General features: G+C 42.9%; 1 protein-coding gene across 3 annotated transcripts in view; it reads left to right on the forward strand.

The window, feature by feature from the left end:
- The window catches only part of RETREG1 (reticulophagy regulator 1), a 184,456-nt gene that overhangs the window by 38,037 nt on the left and 122,705 nt on the right, over nt 1-23,714 (forward strand). For 2 of the 3 annotated variants that reach the window (XM_073569434.1, XM_073569435.1), the window contains exon 3: nt 674-704. The exons of the other annotated variant lie outside the window; for it this stretch is intronic. In XM_073569434.1, coding sequence (XP_073425535.1) covers nt 674-704 — 31 coding nt within the window. The remainder of the gene's footprint in view (nt 1-673; nt 705-23,714) is intronic. 3 annotated transcript variants of the gene reach the window in all.

Here is a 23,714-nt window from a genome sequence, read left to right on the forward strand (position 1 = left end):
TAAGGTATGTTTTTTAAAACTTGTGGGCCTGAAGATTACACTGGAAAAAGTATTTGATTTTCACTAAGGCTATGTGCACACGTTGCGGATTCTGCTGCGTTTCCGGCCCTGCGGAAACGCAGCAGTTCCGCTGACCGTGTACAGTACAATGAAACCCTATGGGGTTTCAAGAACGCTGTGCTGACGGTGCGGATTTTTCCGTGCGGTTTTGCTGCGGTTTACAAACCGCAGCATGTCAATTGTTTGTGCGGATTCCGCAGCGGTTTCATACCTTTACCATAGTAGAGGTGTGAAACCGCAGGGCAAAACCACAGACGAAACCGCAGGAAAACCGCAGGTCACTTTACCTGCGTTTCCGCGTGGAAAAACCCGCAGCGGTATCCGCAACGTGTGCACATAGCCTAAATCTTTGAACAGTGAAAATTTGCAAAAAAGTCGAATCCAACATAAATGTACATATTGCAGAATTAAGTGTCTACACTGCAGGTTAATCCATGTCACTTTTCTGCATGTTTTCCATCATGGCTTTGTCCATGCGGTGATCTATGTGAATAATTTGCAGCAACTCCCCCAGCAGGTGTGAACGTACCCAATTGTCACATGAATACTATAGTCATAGTGTCATAGTCCATTTTTCTTAACATGACATAATCTCTGATGTTTCATTTTACAGGTGCCCAACTATGGAGAGGTATTGTCAGAAGGTATGGAGGACTTCCATTTTGACCCTGTTATAAATTATCGTAAATGTAATGAAGTATCTTACTGTGATAATAGCATGTTTCTGGAGATATGAAGCACTTTGGCTGCTGAATACATGGTATCATCATACAATTCATATATTATTCCAATTAGAGTTGAGAGACTTTAGTCGGATCGGGTTTCATGAAACAAAATTTGTTTCAGATGAAACTGGTCCGACTAGGGCAAAAAAAAGTTGGAGTTTCGTCCGAAACCCGACCCCAATGCAAGTCAATGGGAAATAAAAGTCGTCATTGAGCGGATGACATTGATCCACTCAATGCCGACTTTTATTCCCCATTGACTTGCATTGGGGTCGGGTTTTGGGCAAAACTCCGACTTTTTTTGCCCTAGTCGGACCAGTTTCATCTGAAACAAATTTTGTTTCATGAAACCCGATCCGACCAAAGTCGCTCAACTCTAATTCCAATGAAAAGAGGTCCTTCTTGTACTGTGTTATTGGGATAAACTATGTAGAATAGTTTATGCTGGAAAATTGTACTTTTCCATCGTAAAATATGAAACAATATCTTTTTAATGACAATAGTGATTTTTTATTTCCTATTTTTTTTATTAGGTTTTATGTAACATTGTATTTGGCATAATTACTTGGGTTGTCCTTCCTTAATAAAAATTTTTATTTGGGGTTTAATTGCTTAAAGGGGTATTCACAAGTTATCCTCTATCCATGGGATACAGGAATTCCTCCCAATTTCTGGTGGTCCGTCCTTTGGGACGCCCACTGATACCGAGAACCGGGGCACTGAAGAAGTGTTTGTGAATGGAGCATTGGTCGATTATGCACTCTACTCTTCCATTCATTCTTAATGGGACCACCAGAGATAGCCAAGCACTGCACATGGTTGGCCTCCCATAAGAATGAATGAGCGGCAGTGTGCATGATCAATTACCACTCCATTCACATGGGACTGGGGATGGGTGGGGGTCCCAGTTGTCAGACCACAGCAATTGGGAAGTTTTCCCCTATCAAATGGATAGGAGATAACATCCAAACTTAGGAATACCCTCTTTAAAAATAGCTATCTGAGGCGTAATAACCTACTGTCACTCATGGTCTGCCCTGGCACTGGAAACCAAGATGTAAGCGTCCTTCTGTAATAGGACCAGTGATTGGCAGTATTGGGCAGGCGGCTGTGACATCAGAGGTTTTACACCTGCAGCCAATCACAGAGCTCAGCCTTGTTGTTCTGAATGGAAATTGGAGTTGTCATGTGAGTGAGAGCTTTCATGGTCAGTACTCCTATAAAGCTTTACCATATAGTGTTGCAGTGTATTGTAGGACTGATCAAACAATTGCATGTTCTAGCCCTTTAAGGGGGCTAAACTAAAAAGTTATTCATAAAAAAAGTAAAAAAGAAATGTGTCAAATATTTAAAAAGATAAAATCCCCAAATATCAAATTACTCCATTTACCCATAGATTGAAATAAGCTTTCTTGGTATTGCTGCAGCTATAAACGTCAGAGTAGCAAGGGTTGGTATAATGTGCCAGTAATGTGAGTTCTTTTTTTCACCATCTCAACTCACATAGATTTGTTTTGCTTTTCAGCCCATTATATAGAAAAATGCGGGTATTATTGAAAATTACAGCTCATCCTGCAAAACAAGCCCCTGTGCAGCAGCATTGACATTAACTAAAAACGTATGCCTCTTGGAAGAAGGGGAGGTAAAAGCGCCCCAAAAACTGAATTGGCTGCAGCGAGAATGGGTTAATGAACTTTAAGGCTGTGTGCCCACGATGCGATTTTTAAGCGTTTTTGCAGCGATTTTCGGCGTGAAAACGCTGCGAAAACGTTTAAAAATCGTGTACAGAACTCACCCCATGCATTCCTATGGCATTCCGCACATGCTGTGCTAATGCTGCGCTTTTTTCCGCAGCGGAATCGCATCGCGGAAAAAATCGCAGCATGCTCATTCTTTTGTGCGGAATCGCAAAGAATTGCCGCAATTCCGCACCCATAGGAATGCATGAGAACCGCTTACTTCCCGCATGTGGCTATGCCCACCATGCGCGAAGTTAAGCGTCTCATGTGCGGTTGGTACCCACGGTGTGGAGGAGAGGAGACTGTCCTCCAGGCCCTGGGTACCATACCCCTGTAAAAAAAGAATAAAAAATAAAAAATTGTTGTATATTTACCTTCCGATGTCCCGCGCTGCATTCCCGGGCCTCAGCGTTCCCAGTAAGGCCTTGCGGCAAGGTCCTGTGATGACGTAGTCTTGCGTGACTCTAGCGGTCTCGTGAGATCGCTATAGCAACGCGAGACCAACGTCATCAGAGGTCTCGCAAGGCATTACTGGGAACGCTGAGGCCCGGGAATGCAGCGCGGGACGTCGGAAGGTAAATATACAACGATTTTTTATTTTTTTATCATTTTTAACATTCTATCTTTTACTATTGATGCCGCATAGGCGGCCTCAATAGTAAAAACCTGGTCACACTTGTCAAACACTATGTTTGACGAGTGTGACCAACCTGTCAATCACTTTCCAAGCGATGCTTCAAATCGCTTGGAAAGTGCTTGAATATCGCACGCAAAAATCGCGAACATAATCGCGGTAAAATCGCGCGGAAAAAAACGCGCGATTTCTGGGAAGGAGTCCGGTTTTCAGTGTCCGGATTAAAACGCTACGTGGGCACATAGCCTAAATGTAATGAATACATGAGATCTTCTTACATAACTAATGGCAATTATTTTACTTACTTTGCTACAATAATATGTTTTCATAAAAGGTATTTAATAGAAAAACAAGCAATGTAAAGCAGCAGTGACTCCAGGTCGGGGTGCACTTACCTATGCCAGCCGGGTACAGACTTTCATAATTATGTTCATTGCTCTATTAGAAGATATATGGAAACAAATTTATTTATCCTTTTAACAACTAAGCATTTCTTTAATCATGTTTTCTGTTTTGGATATTATTATTCCTGAAGTGATTCCTTATTGTATGTTAGGAAGGGGAAGCATCTGTTTATTATCATCTCCAATTAGTTTCCCTAAAATCTGCCTCCAAACCCCACATCATCCTGATCCAGCAATCATCATCTCCTGTCTTTAACAATAAGAAAGTTTACTAATAAAGCCAAGGATGCTATGAAATAACATACAGTAGGTGCCACATGTACTTTAACAGACTGATTGGGAGGATTGAAAGTACCTGCTCACTGCCCCTTTCTGAATTCTATAAGAGAAGCATATATTTATCCCAGAATAAACAAATAACAGCAAAATGCTTAAAAAATACGCCGGGAAAATTATACATTGCAAGCAACTGAAAATTCAATCACATCAAACTGGACATACAAGCTGGGTTATAATCATCTTAGAAACAGAAATCCATGTAAATAAAATCATGAAGTATACGTAATGATAATAATTAGGGACCTATAAGCTGATTAAATTTCTTTGCACATCATGACTGGTCAATAGGTGGACAAACTATATAAAGTGCATGACAATAATAAAAAATATATAGTATATTTAGTTATAGAATAATCATAATTACCCAGGATCCAAACTGCTACAATGTACCCCTTGACGCGCGTTTCGAGAGTCTCTTCCTCCATGCACCATGCACCCCTTGTGAGGAAGAGACTCTTGAAACGTGCACGTCCATGTAAGGTATGTCTGGACTTGTCTTTGAAAGAGCTTTATGAAAATATAAGTAGTTTAGTTGGTGAAATCCTGCTGACAGATTCCCTTTAAAGTGGAATTACTAATTGATAATTTAAAAAAAAAACTATTGGTGATTTTTTTTTTTTTTTAAGAATTACTTTTCTATATGTTTTTTGCTTTTTATGATGTAAATGTGTTAAACGCAGGGTTTCTCCAGGAATGCATGCCAATAAATTATTTGATTTGTGCAATAATGGTGCTATATTAACTTGTTATAATCAAGATCAATTTGCTATGTCTTCTTTTAATCAAGCATCGCAATAAGTAATAAGACAAGTGCTAACAGCTAACATTATCTGTTATTGGTAGTATTAGCTAAATGGTGAAGCAAGACAGCCTGAGAGATGCTGCATATTACCGCCACCTTCAACAAAGGAACCTGTCTACAGTGCTGGCATGGTGTTACCTACATTGACATTGCAATCCTCCCGAACCCCTTAGGAACATCAATTACAAAGGTCATTGAACGACTGTAAATTTTACTTACGGTACAAACTCCTGGCAAAGCATCCTGACACCACCCCATACTCACCATCTGCCAGTAAGCCTTCTACCTACTGGGCACTCAAGTGTGGATTGAATTCCACTATTGATGTCTATTCATGCTCTTCCTTGTAACCCAGTTCTGAGAACCACTTTGCAAGCTTTGGATAATTTTTAGGGCTGAAAACTATCATACTTGATAAGACTACATATATGTATGTATTTTGGAAAGATTGTTTTTCAGAGTGCAGATGAGGGTTTTTTCGAGAAGTTTCATAATTTGTTTATTTGGTAGGTATGTAAAACAATCATCTTTAATATCTTATTAACAGTGAAAGACAAGATGTCGGTTCGCAATAATGTGAATATAACAACTGATATGAAATAGTAAAAGGGTAATATCAAAAAATTAAAACATCTTGCAAGGAATCTAAGGTTAAATTATCAAAAAATAAAATATAGCAATAATAACACAGTCCTCAAACACTGAAAGTGCAACGTAAGGAAGGAAAAGTTGTGGAATTATCATAATCATGGCATCAATAGATAAGTTAATGACATGCAAATTATGAAAATATAGAAACAAAATCCCACACAAAGGCCTCTTCGCAGCATTGTTCATGTGGTCTACACACCAATCTATGGCAATCATTAGTACAAGATAAAAGGGTCAGTCATCGATGAAGAGGATAGTTCTCCTTTCCGGCCTCCATTGCCATCTTGTTCTGCACCATAAGGCTATGTGCACACGTAGATTTAGGTGCTGCGGATTTGTCCCCGTGGATTTAGGAAAATCCGCAGGTCAAAATACCTGCGGTTTACCTGTGGATTAGCCTGCGGTTTTGCCCTGCGGTTTCACACGTCACAATGGTGAAGGTGTGAAACCGCAGCGGAATCCACTCAAAGAAGTGACATGCTGCGGATTGTAACCCGCAGCAAATCCGCGAGGAAAAATCTGCAGCACGTGCACAGTGTTTTTGGTTTTACCATTGCAAAGAATAGTACTGTACAACACAGCAGAAACTGCTGCGGACCCGCAGCAGAATCCGCACCGTGTGCACAACGCCTCATAGCTTTTGAAAGCAGTGGCGTGAGGGCAGTGGAACACCTGTAACTGGACGTTTGGCTTGAAGGCCCATGCAAATGTTTTCTGATGGTGGCACATTGAGGATCGTAGCTTTGAAGTAAGACTAGAGTCCCATACCACTTAGTAAGAATTTTATATTTTTTTTCTTTTGAAATTACAAGTATGTATGATTTTTGTGTTACGACAAAGCCTTAGTCCATTCCTCAGGGTAGAAGTTTTATTGAAGTTTAGTTTCCCAATTTGAACATCAATGGAGTAGGGTCCTCAGTATCTCTTGTCTTCAGAAGCAGCTCATACAAGCAGCTCATACAACAAAGACACCAGATGTGTTGGAGGAGCAGTTTGTGTGCATATTGTCTCAAAGAATGTTAAGGTACTGTCACACTTGGCGACAACGATATGACCCGGTCAGGATCGCTGGTGCATCGCTAAGTGGTCGCTAGTGAGCTGCCACACAGGCAGATCTCACCAGCGACATGTCGGCGGTCGCTACTTACCTGTCAGACGAGGCGATGAAGACGTCCTCACGCCCGCGTCCACGCGTTGCTCGTGCCACAGCAGGAAGCCCAGCAGGAAGCTGATGACGAGAAACGGCCCAGGCCGTTCTCGCGCGATCAGCAATAACCAGCGGGGGAGCCGGTCGGAGGTAAGTATCACACATAGCGATATCACTAGCAATATCGCTGCTACGTCACAAAACCAGTGACATTATAGCGATATTGCTAGCGATATCGCTTAGTGGGACAGGTCCTTTAGACTCCAGCAATAGAGGACCAATGGAGCATGTAAAGTCCAGGCCCAACTGAATATGCCACCCAGCAAGAGGTTGCTAGAGGCTGCATTGCTTTTAATAGCTCCAAGTGTATCTGTTATGACTATATAAGCACATAACAAAGTTACACTCTGTAGTGCTAAAGCATGTAAATCTGAAATATATGAAATATGAATTGCATTACTGCTCTAGATAATAAGAAAAAATTTAGATACTTAGCACATAATTTGGCCAATTCATGCATGCCCAGCAGCCAACAAAAAGGCGATCTGGTTTGCTGGGAACCTATCTAGTGTGAACACCTCTCTAAGGGCCCCATCACACATAGCAACGCACCAGCGATCCCGACAATGATATGACCTTGTCAGGATCACTGGTGTGTCGCTACATGATTGCTGGCGAGCTGCCAAACAGGCAGCTTCACCAGCGATCAGCACCAGCGACACGCGGGTAACAAGCGACGACGTCGCTTAGTTACCCACTGTGTGCCTTAGCTACCAGCGTGCTGGTGCAGGGAGCTGGTAACCAAGGTACACATTGGGTTTCTAAGCGCCTCACGGCACTTAGAAACCCGATGTGTACCTTGGTTACCAGCTCCCTGCACCAGCGCGCTGGTAACTAAGGTACACATCGGGTTTCTTTCTTAGAAACCCGATGTGTACCTTAGTTACCAGCGCCAGCTCGCTGATCGCTGGTCTCCCGCCTGCCACATGCAGCGATGCGTACTGGCCAGTGAGAGACCAGCAATCAAAAAAATGTCCTGGCCATTCCAGGACGATCAGCGATACCCGGAAGGGGGGCCGGTCGCTGGTAAGTGTCACACACCACGATCTCGCTGGTGAGATCGCTGTTGTGTCACAAAACTTGTAACTCAGCAGCGATCTCGCTAGCGAGATCGCTGTGTGTGACGGGGGCTTAAGGCTAAAGCTTAAATTTATGGGTAGGTAGGAAACTGCTGCAATTAAAACCGCCACACGCTGGAGGGTGGAGTGCTCGGTCAGAGAGCCAAAATACAAATAACAAAAGACTGACTGTCACTTCCAACTCAGATAACTGGTGTGCCCACATGCAAACTAAGAGAAGCCACCTCTATACATAACAAAGAAATAAAGTTGCACTCTGTATTGCTAAGGCATGTAAATATGAAATATGAATAGCATTGCCCCTCTAGATAATTAGGAAAAATGGAGATACTTAGCACATAATTTGGCCAATTGATCTATGCCCAGCAGCCAATGACAATTCGATATCCGGATTGCTTGGAACCTATCTAGTGTGAACACCTCTGTAAGTCTAAAGCCTGAATTCATGGGTAGTATTCTGTCCCCGGGGCCTGTGGCTGCAAATATGGCTCTGTGAGATACTGGATCTCTTCACTGTCATGATCCAGGTTGGATCTGACAGATTAAATATTCAAGTAACCTTTTTTTTTTTCCTTTAGCTGTGTTAAAGGTGGTTTTGCCCCCGGTGGCCATTAGGATTATTGCACTGTGGTGTGGTTTGTTCTAAGTGTTCCCCCCGGTGGTGGTGAGTGTCATTGCACTCTGTTTCTTTAGTTTAGTGCACATGATTAGAATGCAGGTGTGATTGCTGGCTCTGCTATAAAAGAGTCTCAGGTGTTGCAATCAGCGTTGGTGATATAATTTGGGCTTTTCCAACCATGCTGGGTGAAGGAAGGAGCTTAGGAGAGTCCAGGACAGCTCGGTCAGAGTCCTGGAGTGGCAGCTATGGTGTCAGCGAGGAGTTCGTGTAAAGCATGGTGGAGTGGCAGCTATGGTGTCAGTGAAGAATTCTTGCTAAGCTTGGTGGAGTGGCAGCTATGGTATAGAGCTGCACTCAGTTGCTGGACTCTTTTGCTGGAAGCTGCACTCAGGTGCTGGACTCCGTTGCTGGACAGCTGCACTCAGGTGCTGGACTCCGTTGCTGGACAGCTGCACTCAGGTGCTGGACTCCGTTGCTGGACAGCTGCACCCAGGTGTTGGACATGGTGGGAGGAAGATGCACTCAGGTGTTGGACTCTGTTGCCTGGAGCAAGTGCATCAGAGCAAAGCTAAGTGTTTCCCTGTTTGTCACTTTTCCTCATGTTGGTGTTAGTGCAGCGGTGGGGCCAGTGCCTGCGCCACCCAGCTCCCTAGCAAGGGATAGGTGTAGGGTGTGCTAGGGCGACAGGTTCATGATCGGTGACAGGTGAGGAGCCTGTATAGGGAATGTTAGGAGTGTTAGGGACACTGACTCAGGGGAGTGCAGGAGGTCTCCACATCCCCCGTTCCCTATTGCAGGGCCCACCGTTGTAAATGTTTCCCTATCCCCTGTGTCTGGTTGTATTAGTTACCGGCCTGCGGGCCGCATCACATTGGACAATTACACGAGCTGTGTCCTGTTGTATTAGTTACCGGCCTGCTGGCCATGTCACACGGAACTGGGCACGTGACATTCACCTTACTTACAATTGGCGACGGTCACAGATAGCTCAACTCAGCTGCCGGCACACATGTTATGAAGAATCCAGAAGAGACTTTGATTTCTTTAAGAATTCTTGTTGAATGCATACAAACAGCAGCAGATAAAAAAGACTTTCTTCAGACAGGCAGAAACCATATGACATAACAGGTAGGTCTGATATGTAGAAAACTTCACAGATACTAAAAGTAAAAGAAAGAAAAGGGAACAAGGTAGGAAGACACACAAACCATAAGAAAAGCAATAGAGATTAGTCAGGTAAGATAATCACTAGCTACGAAGCTGGGTCTCCAAACATCCATCTTACTTGGAATATAGCCAGCAAAAGACTACATGTGCCAGGAGAGTATAAATAGCCCCTCTCAAAATGTGATAGGACAATCCAAACGATGAAGTGAAAACACGTGCCCAGCAAAGCAAGACAAGAGCATTATCAAGAGTTGGATAGAGAAAGCTCAGGCTGTGGTCCAACAGATAAGGAAACCAACACACAGCCAGAGGTCACCGAATTGAATTTCGGAGACGAGCCATGACAGTATCCAAGTGTTGCTTACATCTAATATATAAAGCTCAAGTGTGTGTATGTATGTGTGTATGTCCGGGATTGGCATCCGCACCGTCGCAGCTACAGCCACAAAATTAGGCACAGTCACATGTCTGGACGCCGAGAGCGTCCTAGGCTATGTTGTGAGGCGAAATTTTAACCCCGCGCGTTCCAATTTTGCCCCTATCTACATAATGGGGAGTGTGTGTATCAAGCCCTGCCCCTCATTATGATGTCATAATGGTTGCCATGGCGACGCTGATGTCATCATAGGTTGCAAGCCCCGCAGCTCATTATGATGTCATAATGGTTGACTATGGGTTAGAGGATGTGTGATGGGTATGTGGGCACTGGACTATGGGATGGAGGATATGTATGACGGGTATATGGGCACGGGACTATGGGATGGAGGATGTGTGATGGGTATATGGGCACTGGACTATGGGATGGAGGATATGTATGACGGGTATATGGGCACGGGACTATGGGATGGAGGATATGTATGATGGGTATATGGGCATGGGACTATGAAATGAAGGATGTGTGATGGGTATATGGGCACTCGACTATGGGATGGCGAATATGTAAGATGGGTATATGGGTATGGGATGGAGGATGTGTGATGGGTATATGGGCATGGGATGGAGGATGTGTGATGGGTATATGGGCACTCGACTATGGGATGGAGGATATGAATGATGGGTATATGGGCATGGGCCTATGGGATCGTGGGTATGTATGATGGTATATGAGCACGGACTATGGGATGGAGGATAATTATAATTTGCTATAACTAACCACAGTTAGTTACTATGCCCGGGCAGCGCCGGGCTCTTCAGCTAGTTTTTAGATATAATTCTTCTGTCTAGAGCTGTTTTTTCACTTTTTACACCAGCCCCAGACAGGAGTGAGAATTGTGGCTTTTATTGCAGATTAAGAAAAAATTGTAAAGATAAGTCTGGCTTACGCCTATTTGCCTATCTAATGATACCTACAGTATAATCCATTTAAAAAAATGTCAAAAGTAGTGTAAACTTGCAGACTTGTAGAAGTCATACATTTTTGTGTAAAAATGTGTGATTGAATTTACTACTTTCACAGCAAAAAACTGGTACAAAAACCTTGCTAAATTTACCCCAGTGTATTTTATTTCCACATGCTTACCTCTTCCTAATAAGTAAGCTGCACTATGTTACTGTCTGTGGGTGTCATAATCTATAGCTGATCTTAAGCCTGGCAGCACAGCACGGTGCCATTCTGACTTGCGGACGTGTTCTTATGTTATTCATGTACTTTTCTACTTTACTTGACTACTGAGTGGCTCTTTGTAGGTTTTGCTGTGGTTCACTGCATGTGTTGGTATTTATTTAAGAATATTAATTTACGGAAAGAATTCTCTGTCTGGAATGCCCCAGTCTAGGCGAAGCCTCTTGTTTAACCTTTAATAAGCTATTTCATATTTAATTTAAGATATATGTTAACTGTTTATTAACTGTATTTTTCTAAACTGCTTTCATTGATGTAGTATCAATTTAATGCATGTACTGTATATCAAAGGGTTATTCGTCGGGGGCGCAGGCAATTTCAGAAAAAGCAAGCTGGTCAAATGTAAATGTATTTCATGAGCTGATGAACACAGACAGGTATTTATATATGTAGACTGGTAATACAATAAATTGGTTTGATAAGTAGAGGCCAAAAAATGTTTTCTGGTTGAGGTGCCACCTGCAGGTCTTTGTGTCTTTCTGCAGGTTTATTAAAATTAATGTTTAAACTGTATTTAGTAAAATCGTGAATGTGTGGTTTGTTTGGCTGTTTTCTTGCTGAGGGGAGCAAGTTTACCTTTCAAATGGTGTATCGTGTCTGTGTGTGTGTGTGTGGGGGGTGAAGTAATCAGCAAAAAAGCAGTGCATGTTTACAAATGTGTTGGTAGTGTGCTTTGGGGTACTGTGGTGCCACCTGCAGGTCATTTTTCCTTCCTGCAGGTTTATGAAAATTAATGTATTTTGTGATCAAATCGTGGATGTGTGGTTTGTTGGGCTATTTTCTTGCTGAAGGGGGCAAGTTTACCTTTCAAATAGTATATCATTTGTGTGTGTGGGTGCAGTATGAACTAGGATACAAGGGAATCACCGAAAAACAGTGTTTAGAAATAATAGAATAGATTAATTATTGATCACTGAAGCCTGACAATTGGGAGCACCAGCGATCCCGAGAACAGGGCTCTGGAACCTGGATGCCTCCCCCTCTTTGGTGCGGGCTCTGGCGATGAGCTCGCACCTTTTCCTGCACATGACAGCTGATCTGACCAACTGACATGTGTCCCTTACAGCTGCCGGTGGAATTGTGATCCACCGGCGGCCATTAACAAGTTAAATGCTACTGTCAATCTCCTATAGCTGCATTTAACATGCATGTGCCAGAAGCAACGTCAAACCACGCCCATCGGCACACGTGACACATGACCTTGGGTCGCTGATGGGCTGGCATGACAACCTAGGGTCTTCCAGAGACCCCTGTGGTTGCCATTGTCGGATAGCTATGAGAGCAGCCCTGCTGGGTGTAGCACAGGCAATCAGATTATCACAGCTTCTAGTATCCCATGGAGACTATTAAAGCAAGTAAAAAGTGATGAAAGCAATATTAAATTTTTTTTAAAAATATAAAAGTTTAAATCGCCCCCATTCAAAATAAAACAATAAAAAATACAGGTATTTTGTATCGCCACATTCAGAATCGCCTGATCTATCAATATATAAAAATAATTAATTTGATCAGTAAATGGAGTAACGTGAAAAAAAAATCAAAACGCCATAATTATGTTTTTTTTGTTTGCCACAACATTGCATTAAAATGCAATAATGGGCGATTAAAACATCATATCTACCCTCATATGGTGTCAATAGAAACTTCAGCTCAGCATGCAAACAATAAGCCCTCAACCAGCCCCAGATCTTATTTTTATTGGTAAAATTTGGGGGTACATTAAACTTGTTTGGCAAAATGGAAAAGGGTTTTTTGTAACTTTCAATCCTGGGGAGGGGTGGTTTTTATTAGATGGTCTTCATCAGGCCTACAATCGCATTTCACATGGCAGAAGAATGTAGTGATAAAATCTTACTGGATATATGCTGCAAATCCTATTACATATCTAAAGGGGTTATCTCTGAACTCAGTAATTGTAGGAGATGCCTGGCTATATACTACCACTGGTTCATGCTGTGTATTGGGTGAGTGATCCATACAACTCCTGACAACTTTTACACTTTTAACCCTCTGAATATGACAGAGGAAGTGGTAATATATCTTGGAATAACAATAATTTCCACAATTGGATGTGTTTAAAAAATGTTCCTGTGCTGAGATAATCTTATAAATGTGCCTGGCTATGTACTGTGTAATGGCTGTGTCTGACCGCAAGATCTACTGATCAAAATGAACATTGTTGATGGGAAACCCCTTAATCCTCTGCTCTTTCTGGGATTTCCGGTCCATTGGGCCGTCCCATCAGTGACTGACAGTATTCTTAGTATAAGGGTGCATACAGAGATAGCGGTCAATCACTGCCAGTAAGACATGGTTGGAACACTCAACTTTTTGATTTGTCATATGTTCACAGGTTTTATTAATGCTTTGAGGTGGATTAGTTGTGTTTTTTTTCTTCTGGCTGATTTTGCAACAGAAAATTTGCATGGTAATACAATACGGTGAAGTTTATCAATCTCATCTACAATGTGCAGAGATTTTCAGCCAGAAAATGACTTGTATATCAGTTTACTCAATTCAATGCAGAGGGTTGGAAACCATGGCATATCCACTTCAAATGTTTTCCATACGGCCCTATCTAATATGTAGAGTACAGTATGTCTCCCATGTCGACTTCAAATGTTTTCCATACGGCCCTATCTAATATGTAGAGTACAGTATGTCTCCCATGTCGACTTCAAATGTTTTCCATACGGCCCTATCTAATATGTAGAGTACAGTATGTCTCCCATGTCGATTTATAACCAAGATACTGCCACCTTGCGGTTGAATGACCATGTAACACACTAAGGCATTTATATGTGGGTCAATAGAGGGTGAATTGCCTCCTAATTATACAGAACAGGATGCTGTTGCCCGCACTCACCAGCCGGGGTGGTGAGAGTTGAGGGAGAATGATGCCAATCCACTCACTCTCAAGTGTAGCAGAGAGAGGCTCCTTGGGCACTCACATTCAGCTCCCACATGGAAGCACTAGTCAGGAATGTACAGCATGATGTATGAGACACCAAGCAGGTAAGGGTGAGGAAGCCATCTCATCCAAACTGACTCCACTGGGTATCAGTGTAGCGGAGAGCGGCTCCCACACACTAATCTGCACATCTGTCTCACCTGCTTCTGCTTCATCAACCTGTGGGTGGCTACTCCTGCTGAATTCACTGCACCCACATCAAAGCACTATAGAGGAATATACAGCGTGATGTGAGCGCTAGCAAGAATAAGGGGGACCATGCTTAGCGGCTCCTCTGCCAAGCAGGATATTTATACTTACGGTATATATTGCAGTCGTCCTGGGATAAGAAACCTACCCTATTACTGTTGCTGACTTGGGACGGGCTGCCTACTAGTCTCGTAATAATTATAGTGGTGGTAGATTTTAAGAAACGCATGATTAACATGTATTTCCCTGAGTCATGGTCACCTCAAAGTCACACATCAGAGGGAGCAGAATGATTAACACAGTGACAAGTGTCATGAGTGGACATTCCTTTAGTGTCAGGGAACCTGCCCTGGCAGCAGTCAGCTCTTTGGCACAGCACACTTACCTATTTCTGTAAAGTTAATTAAAGTGGTCACCGGGCTGACCTTTCAGTTAGAGTAGCTCTTTGCTGCTGATAGACTACGAGTATAAGTAGATATCTGACATTGCTTGTGGGTGTTTATATTGTTGGGAGATATCTGTCATCTTATATTCTGGTTGTTTTGTTTCATCTTGCGGTTGTAGATGATTGTTCAGGGGCAGGTGGAAGTTACGAGGCAATAGAATGCTCCTGCAGCACGGGATGGACTTCATAAAGGTTATTTATACTTTAGGGACTCAGGAATGACAAAGTCAAATGTTAGAAAGCAGAGAAACAGGTTGATGATTAATGGTTAACTTCATATAAAAAGAGAAAAAAGAAGTAGGATGGCACTCACCGTTCTTATGAATCAAATCACTTTATTTCATGAGTACAGGGCATAGGCATTGGCACGGGAACAATGTGCTGAGAGACGGACGACAGCCGTTTCACGCTTAATGCGCTTCAAAAGGTCCTATGCTCAGACTATGGGTAGTGAACATTTAAACACATGTGTGCACATTAACTCCTCCCCTTCACCTGAGCGTGTCTATAAACTCTTTTACCTTTAAAAACATTTTAATGAAAAGCAAAAAACATACAAATAAAACATATAATTTTCTTCCAGCATAGCATTGCGAATAGAGAAATATTTAGTCTCATCTATTCAAAGAAACACAGCCATGTCTATCTTTTCATTTAAACCAAGTGGACCTGTGGCTTTGGTACGAAAGATCCATCTAGCTTCCACTTGTAAAAGGAGCTTACTGTGATTGCCCCCATGCTGCGGTGCGGAGACTCTCTCGATGCCGGAAAACCGCAATGCCTCAGTATTACCACCATGAAATTTCCTCATATGTTCTATAAGTCTGGGGACTCCTTTTCCTGTGCTAATGGAATTAAAATGTTCCCTGAACCTGATATAAAGGGGCCGAATTGTTTTTCCAATATAAAAAAAAGCCACATGGGCAGAATAAGGCATAAACTACAAAAGTGGGATTACAAGAAATAAACTCTTTGACCTCATGATACACTGATCCCATTTTTACAAATGAGAGAGAGTCTCCGCACCTTATTCTGCCCATGTGGCTTTTTTTTATATTGGAAAAACAATTCGGCCCCTTTATATCAGGTTCAGGGAACATTTTAATTCCATTAGCACAGGAAAAGGAGTCCCCAGACTTATAGAACATATGAGGAAATTTCATGGTGGTAATGCTGAGGCATTGCGGTTTGCCGGCATCGAGAGAGTCTCCGCATCGCAGCATGGGGGCAATCACAGTAAGCTCCTTTTACAAGTGGAAGCTAGATGGATCTTTCGTACCAAAGCCACAGGTCCACTTGGTTTAAATGAAAAGATAGACATGGCTGTGTTTCTTTGAATAGATGAGACTAAATATTTCTCTATTCGCAATGCTATGCTGGAAGAAAATTATATGTTTTATTTGTATGTTTTTTGCTTTTCATTAAAATGTTTTTAAAGGTAAAAGAGTCTATAGACACGCTCAGGTGAAGGGGAGGAGTTAATGTGCACACATGTGTTTAAATGTTCACTACCCATAGTCTGAGCATAGGACCTGTTGAAGCGCATTAAGCGTGAAACGGCTGTCGTCCGTCTCTCAGCACATTGTTCCCGTGCCAATGCCTATGCCCTGTACTCATGAAATAAAGTGATTTGATTCATAAGAACGGAGAGTGCCATTCTACTTCTTTTTTCTCTTTTTATATGAAGTTCGCTGTTCTTTCAATTGGGATAGAGCACTCGTTCTAAGTGGGATTAAGGTGTTTCATGCATTTGTGGACTAAGGAATATATGTGCAAGCAATTTGGGTAATTTTGTGACATAACGGTGCCAGACATTTATTTCCTATATTTCGGATTGATTAATGGTTAAACTCCTGACAATGGCCTTCATACAATAAGTGGTTTGAGGACTAAATCATATTTATCTCTTGTCACCAGACAGGACTACATGTATTCTCAGGTCTAGCAAGTGAAATTGCCTGTCATGGGTTTACCACGACAGAGGGGCCAGAAAACTGTGGTGTCTGATTCCACATACTCCTACACTGATTAGAAGCACTTCACCATCATTTTAAATGGTGCAGGGTTCTGCTAGGAGTTCAGGGGTTAAATCTATTTAGTTAAGAGTCTCTGAAGCTTTTCTGCTTTGATGTTCTCAATTGTTCAGTGTTGGCCACTCCCCTCTGCTCTATGTACTCACCTCTGGCAATCAGAATTGCCAATTTAGCTTTATACTGCCTAGTGTGGAGTTGGAGGTGTTAGTTGAGTAGGTGTTTGGAGTGTTGTTCTAAAGACTGATGGTTAGTGATTTGTCTGTGTGCATATCTTCTTCCTCTCCTATTTGGTTTTTCCTTTCTTTTCCTTCCTGGTGTTCCACTCTGATGTTTGTGAGTGCATATTTCTATGATCGGTATTTTCATTTATGCCTGTATGTCTTCCCTTGTTAGTCTGGTTTGTGTATTCTTATATAAAACTACTCGCCACTTCCCTGGGTGGGGAGGGGATAAATAAGGGCTGATTCAGGTGCTCAGTAAAGGTGCATGGACCCTGCGTCTTCACCATTAGAAGTAACATAGTAACGTAGTTCATCATTAGAAGTAATCTGGAGAGCAGCGATAGCTAGGGTGCCCCTAGCTTTAGGGATAGGTAAGGAACCCTTAGCCATGGGGTATCAAACTAGAGTTATGTGACATTACTCATCTAGAGCCCCAGTTACATAGATTCAGAAGAATGCGATGAATCATGTTTGGTGTCAGGGTTGCCAGTTCACCTTGGTCAGAATATTTAGATGAGCTAAGTGAAGCTGACATGCTTAAAAAAATGACCAGGGATGCTTTAAAAAAAAAAAAAAAAAAAGACATCCTGGCTCTTTTTCCTGTGGATCCAGGGCAGACTTATTTGATGGTATGCACTAGAGTCAGAAATGATGATGCACAAATACACTCACCTGGCAGATGGAGCCAATAACAGGCCTTAGTGGTTACACCATGGCTTCTCAGTGCAGACTATCAAAGCAGTTATTATGGGATCTATGTGGGGTAGTAGCTGTGGATTAAGGTACAGTTTATTATTGTAAAAACACGTCTCCGGTTGGCCATTTTTTTTTTAACAATCCTATTAACTATCAAATCCAATCACTATGGCATCACCATCTTGTGTATTGTAACATATTGGCGCAGATGTGTAAAACAATATCTAAATTAAACACTTGTTTTTATTGCTCATAGCCTCCAATATTAGTGCAGCTTTCATTTTACAAAAGCTGTTAAAAGAAATGTCACAGATGTATGGAGGAGACAGGTTGTGGATGGCTTTGTATGTCATGGTTAGGATTTTGAACTGGAGCCTCTGGGCAATAGGAAGCCAGTGAAGGGCCTGGCATAGGGGGGAGGCTGGGGAATAGCGGGGAGACAGGTGGATTAGTTGGACAGCAGAGTGTAGGATGGACTGGAGTGGTGCCAGAGTGCTAGAGGGGAGGCCAGAGACTAGGAGGTTGCAGTAGTCGAGGCGGGAGATGATAAGGGCATGCATTAGTGTTTTTGTGGTTTCGTGGTTGAGGAATGCACGGATCCAGGAAATATTTTTGAGTTTGAGGTAGCAGGAGGAGGCAAGGGCTGACATTGATGGATAGGTATGGTGGAGGGGTAGAGTGAGATGGGGGAAAGATGATGAATTCTGTTTTGTCCATGTTCAGTTTGAGAAAGCGAGCAGAAAAGAAGGCTAAGATAGCAGACAGACATTGTGGGATTTTGGTCAGTAAGGAGGTGAGGTCAGGTCCAGATATGTAGATCTGCGTGTCATCAGCGTAGAGGTGATACTGCAAACCGTGGTATTCTATGAGCTGTCCCAGGCCGAAGGTGTAGCTGGAGAAGAGTAGGGGTCCTAGGACGGAGCCTTGAGGAACACCGACAGACAGGAAATAAAAGAAAGAAATAAAAGCTTTTCTCTCTCATTGGCAGGATTTTTTTGACAGTTTTGATAAATTACAGTATTATTATTTATATAATACCATTGATTCTATAGTGCCGTACATGAGAAGTGGTTACATACAAAATACAGATATAAATTACAGTAAACATACTAACAATGAAAGACTGCAGAGAGGGAAGAGGACCCTACCCTTGCAGGCTTACTTCTACAGGATGAGGGGGAAGAAGACTGTAGGTTGGGGGTTGTAGCAGCTTTGGTGACGTTGAGGTGGCAGCCTGGTCATTGCAGGCTGTAAGCTTTATTGAAGCGGGGAGTTTTCAAGTTCCCGCTAAAGGATCCGAATATGGTGGATAATCAGACGTGTTGGGGCACAGAATTCTTTTGAGGCGATTATGTGAGGAACAAATAAGTGAGTAAGAGAGGAGATATTGGGAGGACCCGAGATGAGTGAGGGAAGATATCGGGAAATTAGTTTAGAGATATACAGAGGGGACAGGTTATGGATGGCTTTGTCGGTCAGTGCAAGTAGTTTAAACTGGATACGCTGAAGAATTTGGAGCTAATGAAGGGATTTGGAGAGGGGAAAAGTGGAAGATTATGGAGGAGAGAGATTATTTAGTCGGGCAGCAGAGTTAGGGACAGACTGGAGTGGTGCGAGAGTGTTAGCAGATAAGCCACAGAGAAAGATGTTGCCATATTCAAGGGGGGAGATGATGAGGGCATGCACAAGTATTTTAGTAGATTGAGGAAAGTTCGGATTCCGCAAATATTTTTGAGTTGGAGGCGACAGGAAGTGGAGAGAGCTTGGAAGTGCGGTTTGAAGGACAGGGTAGAGCCAAAGGTTACTTTGAAGCAGCGAATTTCCTGTCCAGGGGAAAGCCTGATGTCATTTATTGTGATACATAGATCAGGTAGGGAAGATGTGTGAGATGGAGGAAACGTAATGAGTTCAGATTTGTTCACATTGAGCTTGAGGAAGCGAGAGGACATGAAGGAGAAAATGGCTGATGGACACTCCGGGATTCTGGACAGCAGAGAGGTGATGGCTGGGCCAGAGACATATCTATGAGTGTCATCAGCATATAGGTGGTACTAGAAGCCATGGGAGTTTATGAGTTGTACCAGGCCAAGGGTATAGGGAGAAGAGTAGGGGTCCTAGAACAAAGCCATAAGGAAATCCAACAGAGAGCGAGTGGGGTGAGGAGGTAGTGTGGAAGTGGGAGACACTAAATATGTGGTTGGAAAAGTATTAGGAGATCAAGGGTAGGGCAAGGACTTTGACGCGAAAGGAAGAGAGGATCTGTAGTAGGAGGCAGTGGTCAACTGTTTTCGAAGGCAGAGGACAGGGCTAGAAGGAAGAGTATAGAGAATTGTCTGTTAGCTGTTGCTGTAAGTCGTTAGTAATTTTGGTCAGGACAGTTTCAGTGGAACGATGGTGATGGAAGCCAGATTGTAGATTGTCGAAGGGCAAGTTAGATGAGAGGTGGGAAGAAAGTTCGTCGTGGACGTGCTGCTAAAGGAGTTTGGAAGCGAATGGGATCAGCCATATGGAACGACAGCTGAACATAGCGGTCGGGTCGAGGAATAGCTTTTGAGGATAGGCGTGATTGTGGCATGTTTGAAAGCAGAAGGAAAGGTACCAGAAATTAGTGAAAGGTTGAAGAGATGGGTTAGGGACGGGAAAAGTGTGGTGGTGAGGTTGGGGAAGAGGTGGGATGGAATGGGGCCAAGTGCACTTTGATGAGGTGTGATTTAGAGAGGCAATGAGTAAGCTCTCTTTCAGTGATGTTGGAGATTGAGGTTATGAGGAAAGGCCACTGGTCAAGTGTACCAAGGGGTTGTGGTTGAATAATAAAGACTTGCCTTGTTTGGTCGATTTTATTTTTTAAGTGTGGCAAAGTCCTCAGCAGAGATGAGGGAGGTTGGAGGGGGCAGTGGTGGGTGTAGGAGGATGTAAGTGTTGAATAACTATGGGGTTGTAGGATAAGGAAGATACAAGGGTTGGGAAGTAGGCCTGTTTAGCAGAGGTGAGGGCTGATTTGAATGTGAGTGTTGCTTGTTTGAAAGCAGTGAAGTTATCTTGTGAATGTGTTTTCTTCCAACTTCGCTCCGCAACCCTGGACACTTGCCGAAGCTTTTTAGTGAGATTATTGTGCCAGGGTTGTCTATTGATTCGTCGCACTCTGCCATGCACGAGAGGGGCAACCGCGTTAATAGCTGATACGAGAGTGGCATTGTAGAAAGCAGTGGCACTGTCTGTCGTGGAGTAAAGATATGAATGCCAGTGGTAGAATAGAGTTAGTCTGTGAGTGTCTAGGTGTACAAAGTTTCTATGGAGATATGCTAGATGCTGGACATGGGTGACAAGTGAGGAGGACAAGGAAGAGTTAGTGGATGGTGGTCAGATATGGGGAGAGGGGAAGTTGTGAGGTTAGATAGAGAGCAGAGATGTGTGAAGATACGGTCTAAGGTACATCTGTCTGTGTGGGTGGCTGAGGAGGATCACTGAGTATGTCCAAAAGATGAAGTAAGAGAAAGGAGTTTGAAGGCTGCTGACTGAAAGGTGTCAGTAGTGATGTTGAAGTCTCCTATAATGGTGGTGGGAATGTCAGCAGGAAGAAAGTGAAGAAGCCAAGCGGAGAATTGGTCAAAAAAAGGCAGTGGCCGGGCCCGGAGGTCGATATATGACGGCCACTTGGAAGTTGGAGGGAGAGTAGAAATGGAGAGAGTTCACTTCGTAAGAAGGGAGAGTAGACGTGGGATCGTGTTGAAGGTGCAGTTGGTAGAAAGAAGACTCACTCCTCTACTATGTCTGTAACCAGGATGAGGAGTTTGGGTGAAGTGGTGGCCACCGTAACACAGCGCAGCCGGCAAGGCGGTGTCTTAGGGTGTCATCCATGTTTCGGTGAGGCCCAGGAAGGAAAGATTGCGAGAAGTAAGAGGTCATGAATGACATGGAGCTTGTTGCAGACAGAGCGTGTGTTCCAGAGTGCTCCAGAGAGAGGGAGAAGGGGAGAGATTGCGGTAGTTCATATTATTTTGGGAGCGATAAGAGGGGGAATTAATGGGAAATATTAGCTATAAATGTCGAGGATTGGGAGATATGTCACCAGCAGTGAGTAGAAGAAGAGAGAGGAAGAGCAGGTGGGAGGAGAGTGGCCGGCCTGTTTTATGTCTTATTTAGAGAGATCTAAGGTTGAGGAACAGGTCTGCAAATGAGGTCAGGTGGGGGGAGGTAAGAGGGAAGGAGAAATAATTATTTGTTTAGAGGGTGCAGGAGTGTGGGAATAGCAAAAAAAGAGTAAGGATTAGTGGAGCAAAAACTGTAACGGCATAGGTAAGCATAGTAAAAGGGTAAATGTGGGAAACAGAAAGGCTAATTAGAGTTAATGTACAGTGATTACTCTAACTTTCTGGTCACACCTGGTTTATTTCTGGTATATTTATGTAGAACACTTATAAAGCCACATTTAGATGGAGCCACACAGACTTGTGTCTCTAAATTTATACATCTATGATTAGATCAGGTGTGAGCAGGAGAGAGGAGCCATAGGATTACAGATCAGGGAATCAAAGCAGGGATGAATTAAGACACAGGCGCTATATGAACCTATTGCATGCAACACAGCAGGGAAAGCAGGTGTAAATTACGATCAAAGGATTACAGGAAATTACAACCAGGGAACCATACTGGCAAAAATAGATACACAGGTTTGAATTATGTACTATGATTATGAAGAATATTACAGGAATTAACCCCATAACGCCTTATGACGGATATATCCATCATAGGTCACCTTCCCCTCTTTGGTGTTGTCTCCGGCTATGAGCCCGATCCTTTTCCAGCATATGACAGCTGATCTGATCAGCTGTCATGTGCCCCTAACAGCCACGGGTGGAATTGCGATCCATCCGCGGCTGTTAACCTGTTAAATGCTTATGTCAAACTCCAACAGCTGCATTTAACATAGCCACAGGTCACATGACCGTGGGTCGCCGATGGGTTGGCATGACAATCCGGGGTCTGCAGGAGACTCCTGTGGTTGTCATTGCCGAACTGCTATGATCGACGCCCCATGGCCAGCGCTCATAGCATATCAGCATTTTTGTTACACAGCCATGCTATGTGTAGCACAAATGATCAGATGATTGCAGCTAATAACCTCCTATGGAGACTATTGAAGCAAGTAAAAAGTAGAAAAAATTTAAAAAAATAATATTTAAAAAAATAACAAAATAGAAAAGTTCAAATCACCCCACTTTTTGCCCCATTCGAAATTCAGCAATAAAAAAAAGAAAAATACACATATTTGGTATAGCGGAGTTCAGAAACGCCCAATCTGTCAAAATATAAAAATAATTAATCTGATCGGTAAACAGCATGACAAGAAAAAAATCAAAACACCAGAAACAAGTTTTTTTGATCGCTGCAAATTGCTTAACTCTATATCTACAGGTTAATCACATTATAGCAGGGTTCCCCAACTCCAGTCCTCAAGGCCCACCAACAGATCGTGTTTTCAGGATTTCCTTAGTATTGCTCAGGTGATAATTGCTTCACCTGTGCAATACAAAGGAAATCCTGAAAACATGATCTGTTGGTGGGCCTTGAGGACTGGAGTTGGGGAACCCTGCATTATAGGACATGGTAAGATGCCTTTAAACAAGACCGTAGTGCATAGTTCATTTTCTTTGGTTTGAGTATGTTAAACTGGCCACATTATGGAATAGTGATTGCAGAGCTGAATAAAATGTTTTTTTATCTATGAATTTCTCCTCCCCGTTGTGGAAATATTAGCTTGTAAAACTTGTCATTTATGACATGTCCAGTGTGGAAATATTAGCTTGTAAAACCGGTCCCAGTAATGCTTTGTGTGAAATACCGCTGATGACGTCGTGCTCTCGCGAGAGTGACGTCATCTCCGGCCCTTCTCGCTAAGCATTACTGGGACTGGAAGATGACGGGAGCGTGGTGAGAGGAGGGACAGAGTCTGGGGGTCGTCGGAAGGTGAGTATATAACTATCTTTTATTTTAACAGAGACTCTAGAATACCCGATGCGATAGAATCGGGCCACCATCTAGTGTATTATACTCTTGTTACACCCGGAGCTGCTGTCACTGTTCTGCTGTTACCTAATGTATTGTACTCCAG

This window comes from Dendrobates tinctorius, unplaced genomic scaffold (assembly GCF_039654945.1).
Source record: "Dendrobates tinctorius isolate UK_male_01 unplaced genomic scaffold, ASM3965494v1 ptg000025l, whole genome shotgun sequence".
In the NCBI taxonomy this organism is placed as follows: domain Eukaryota; kingdom Metazoa; phylum Chordata; class Amphibia; order Anura; family Dendrobatidae; genus Dendrobates; species Dendrobates tinctorius.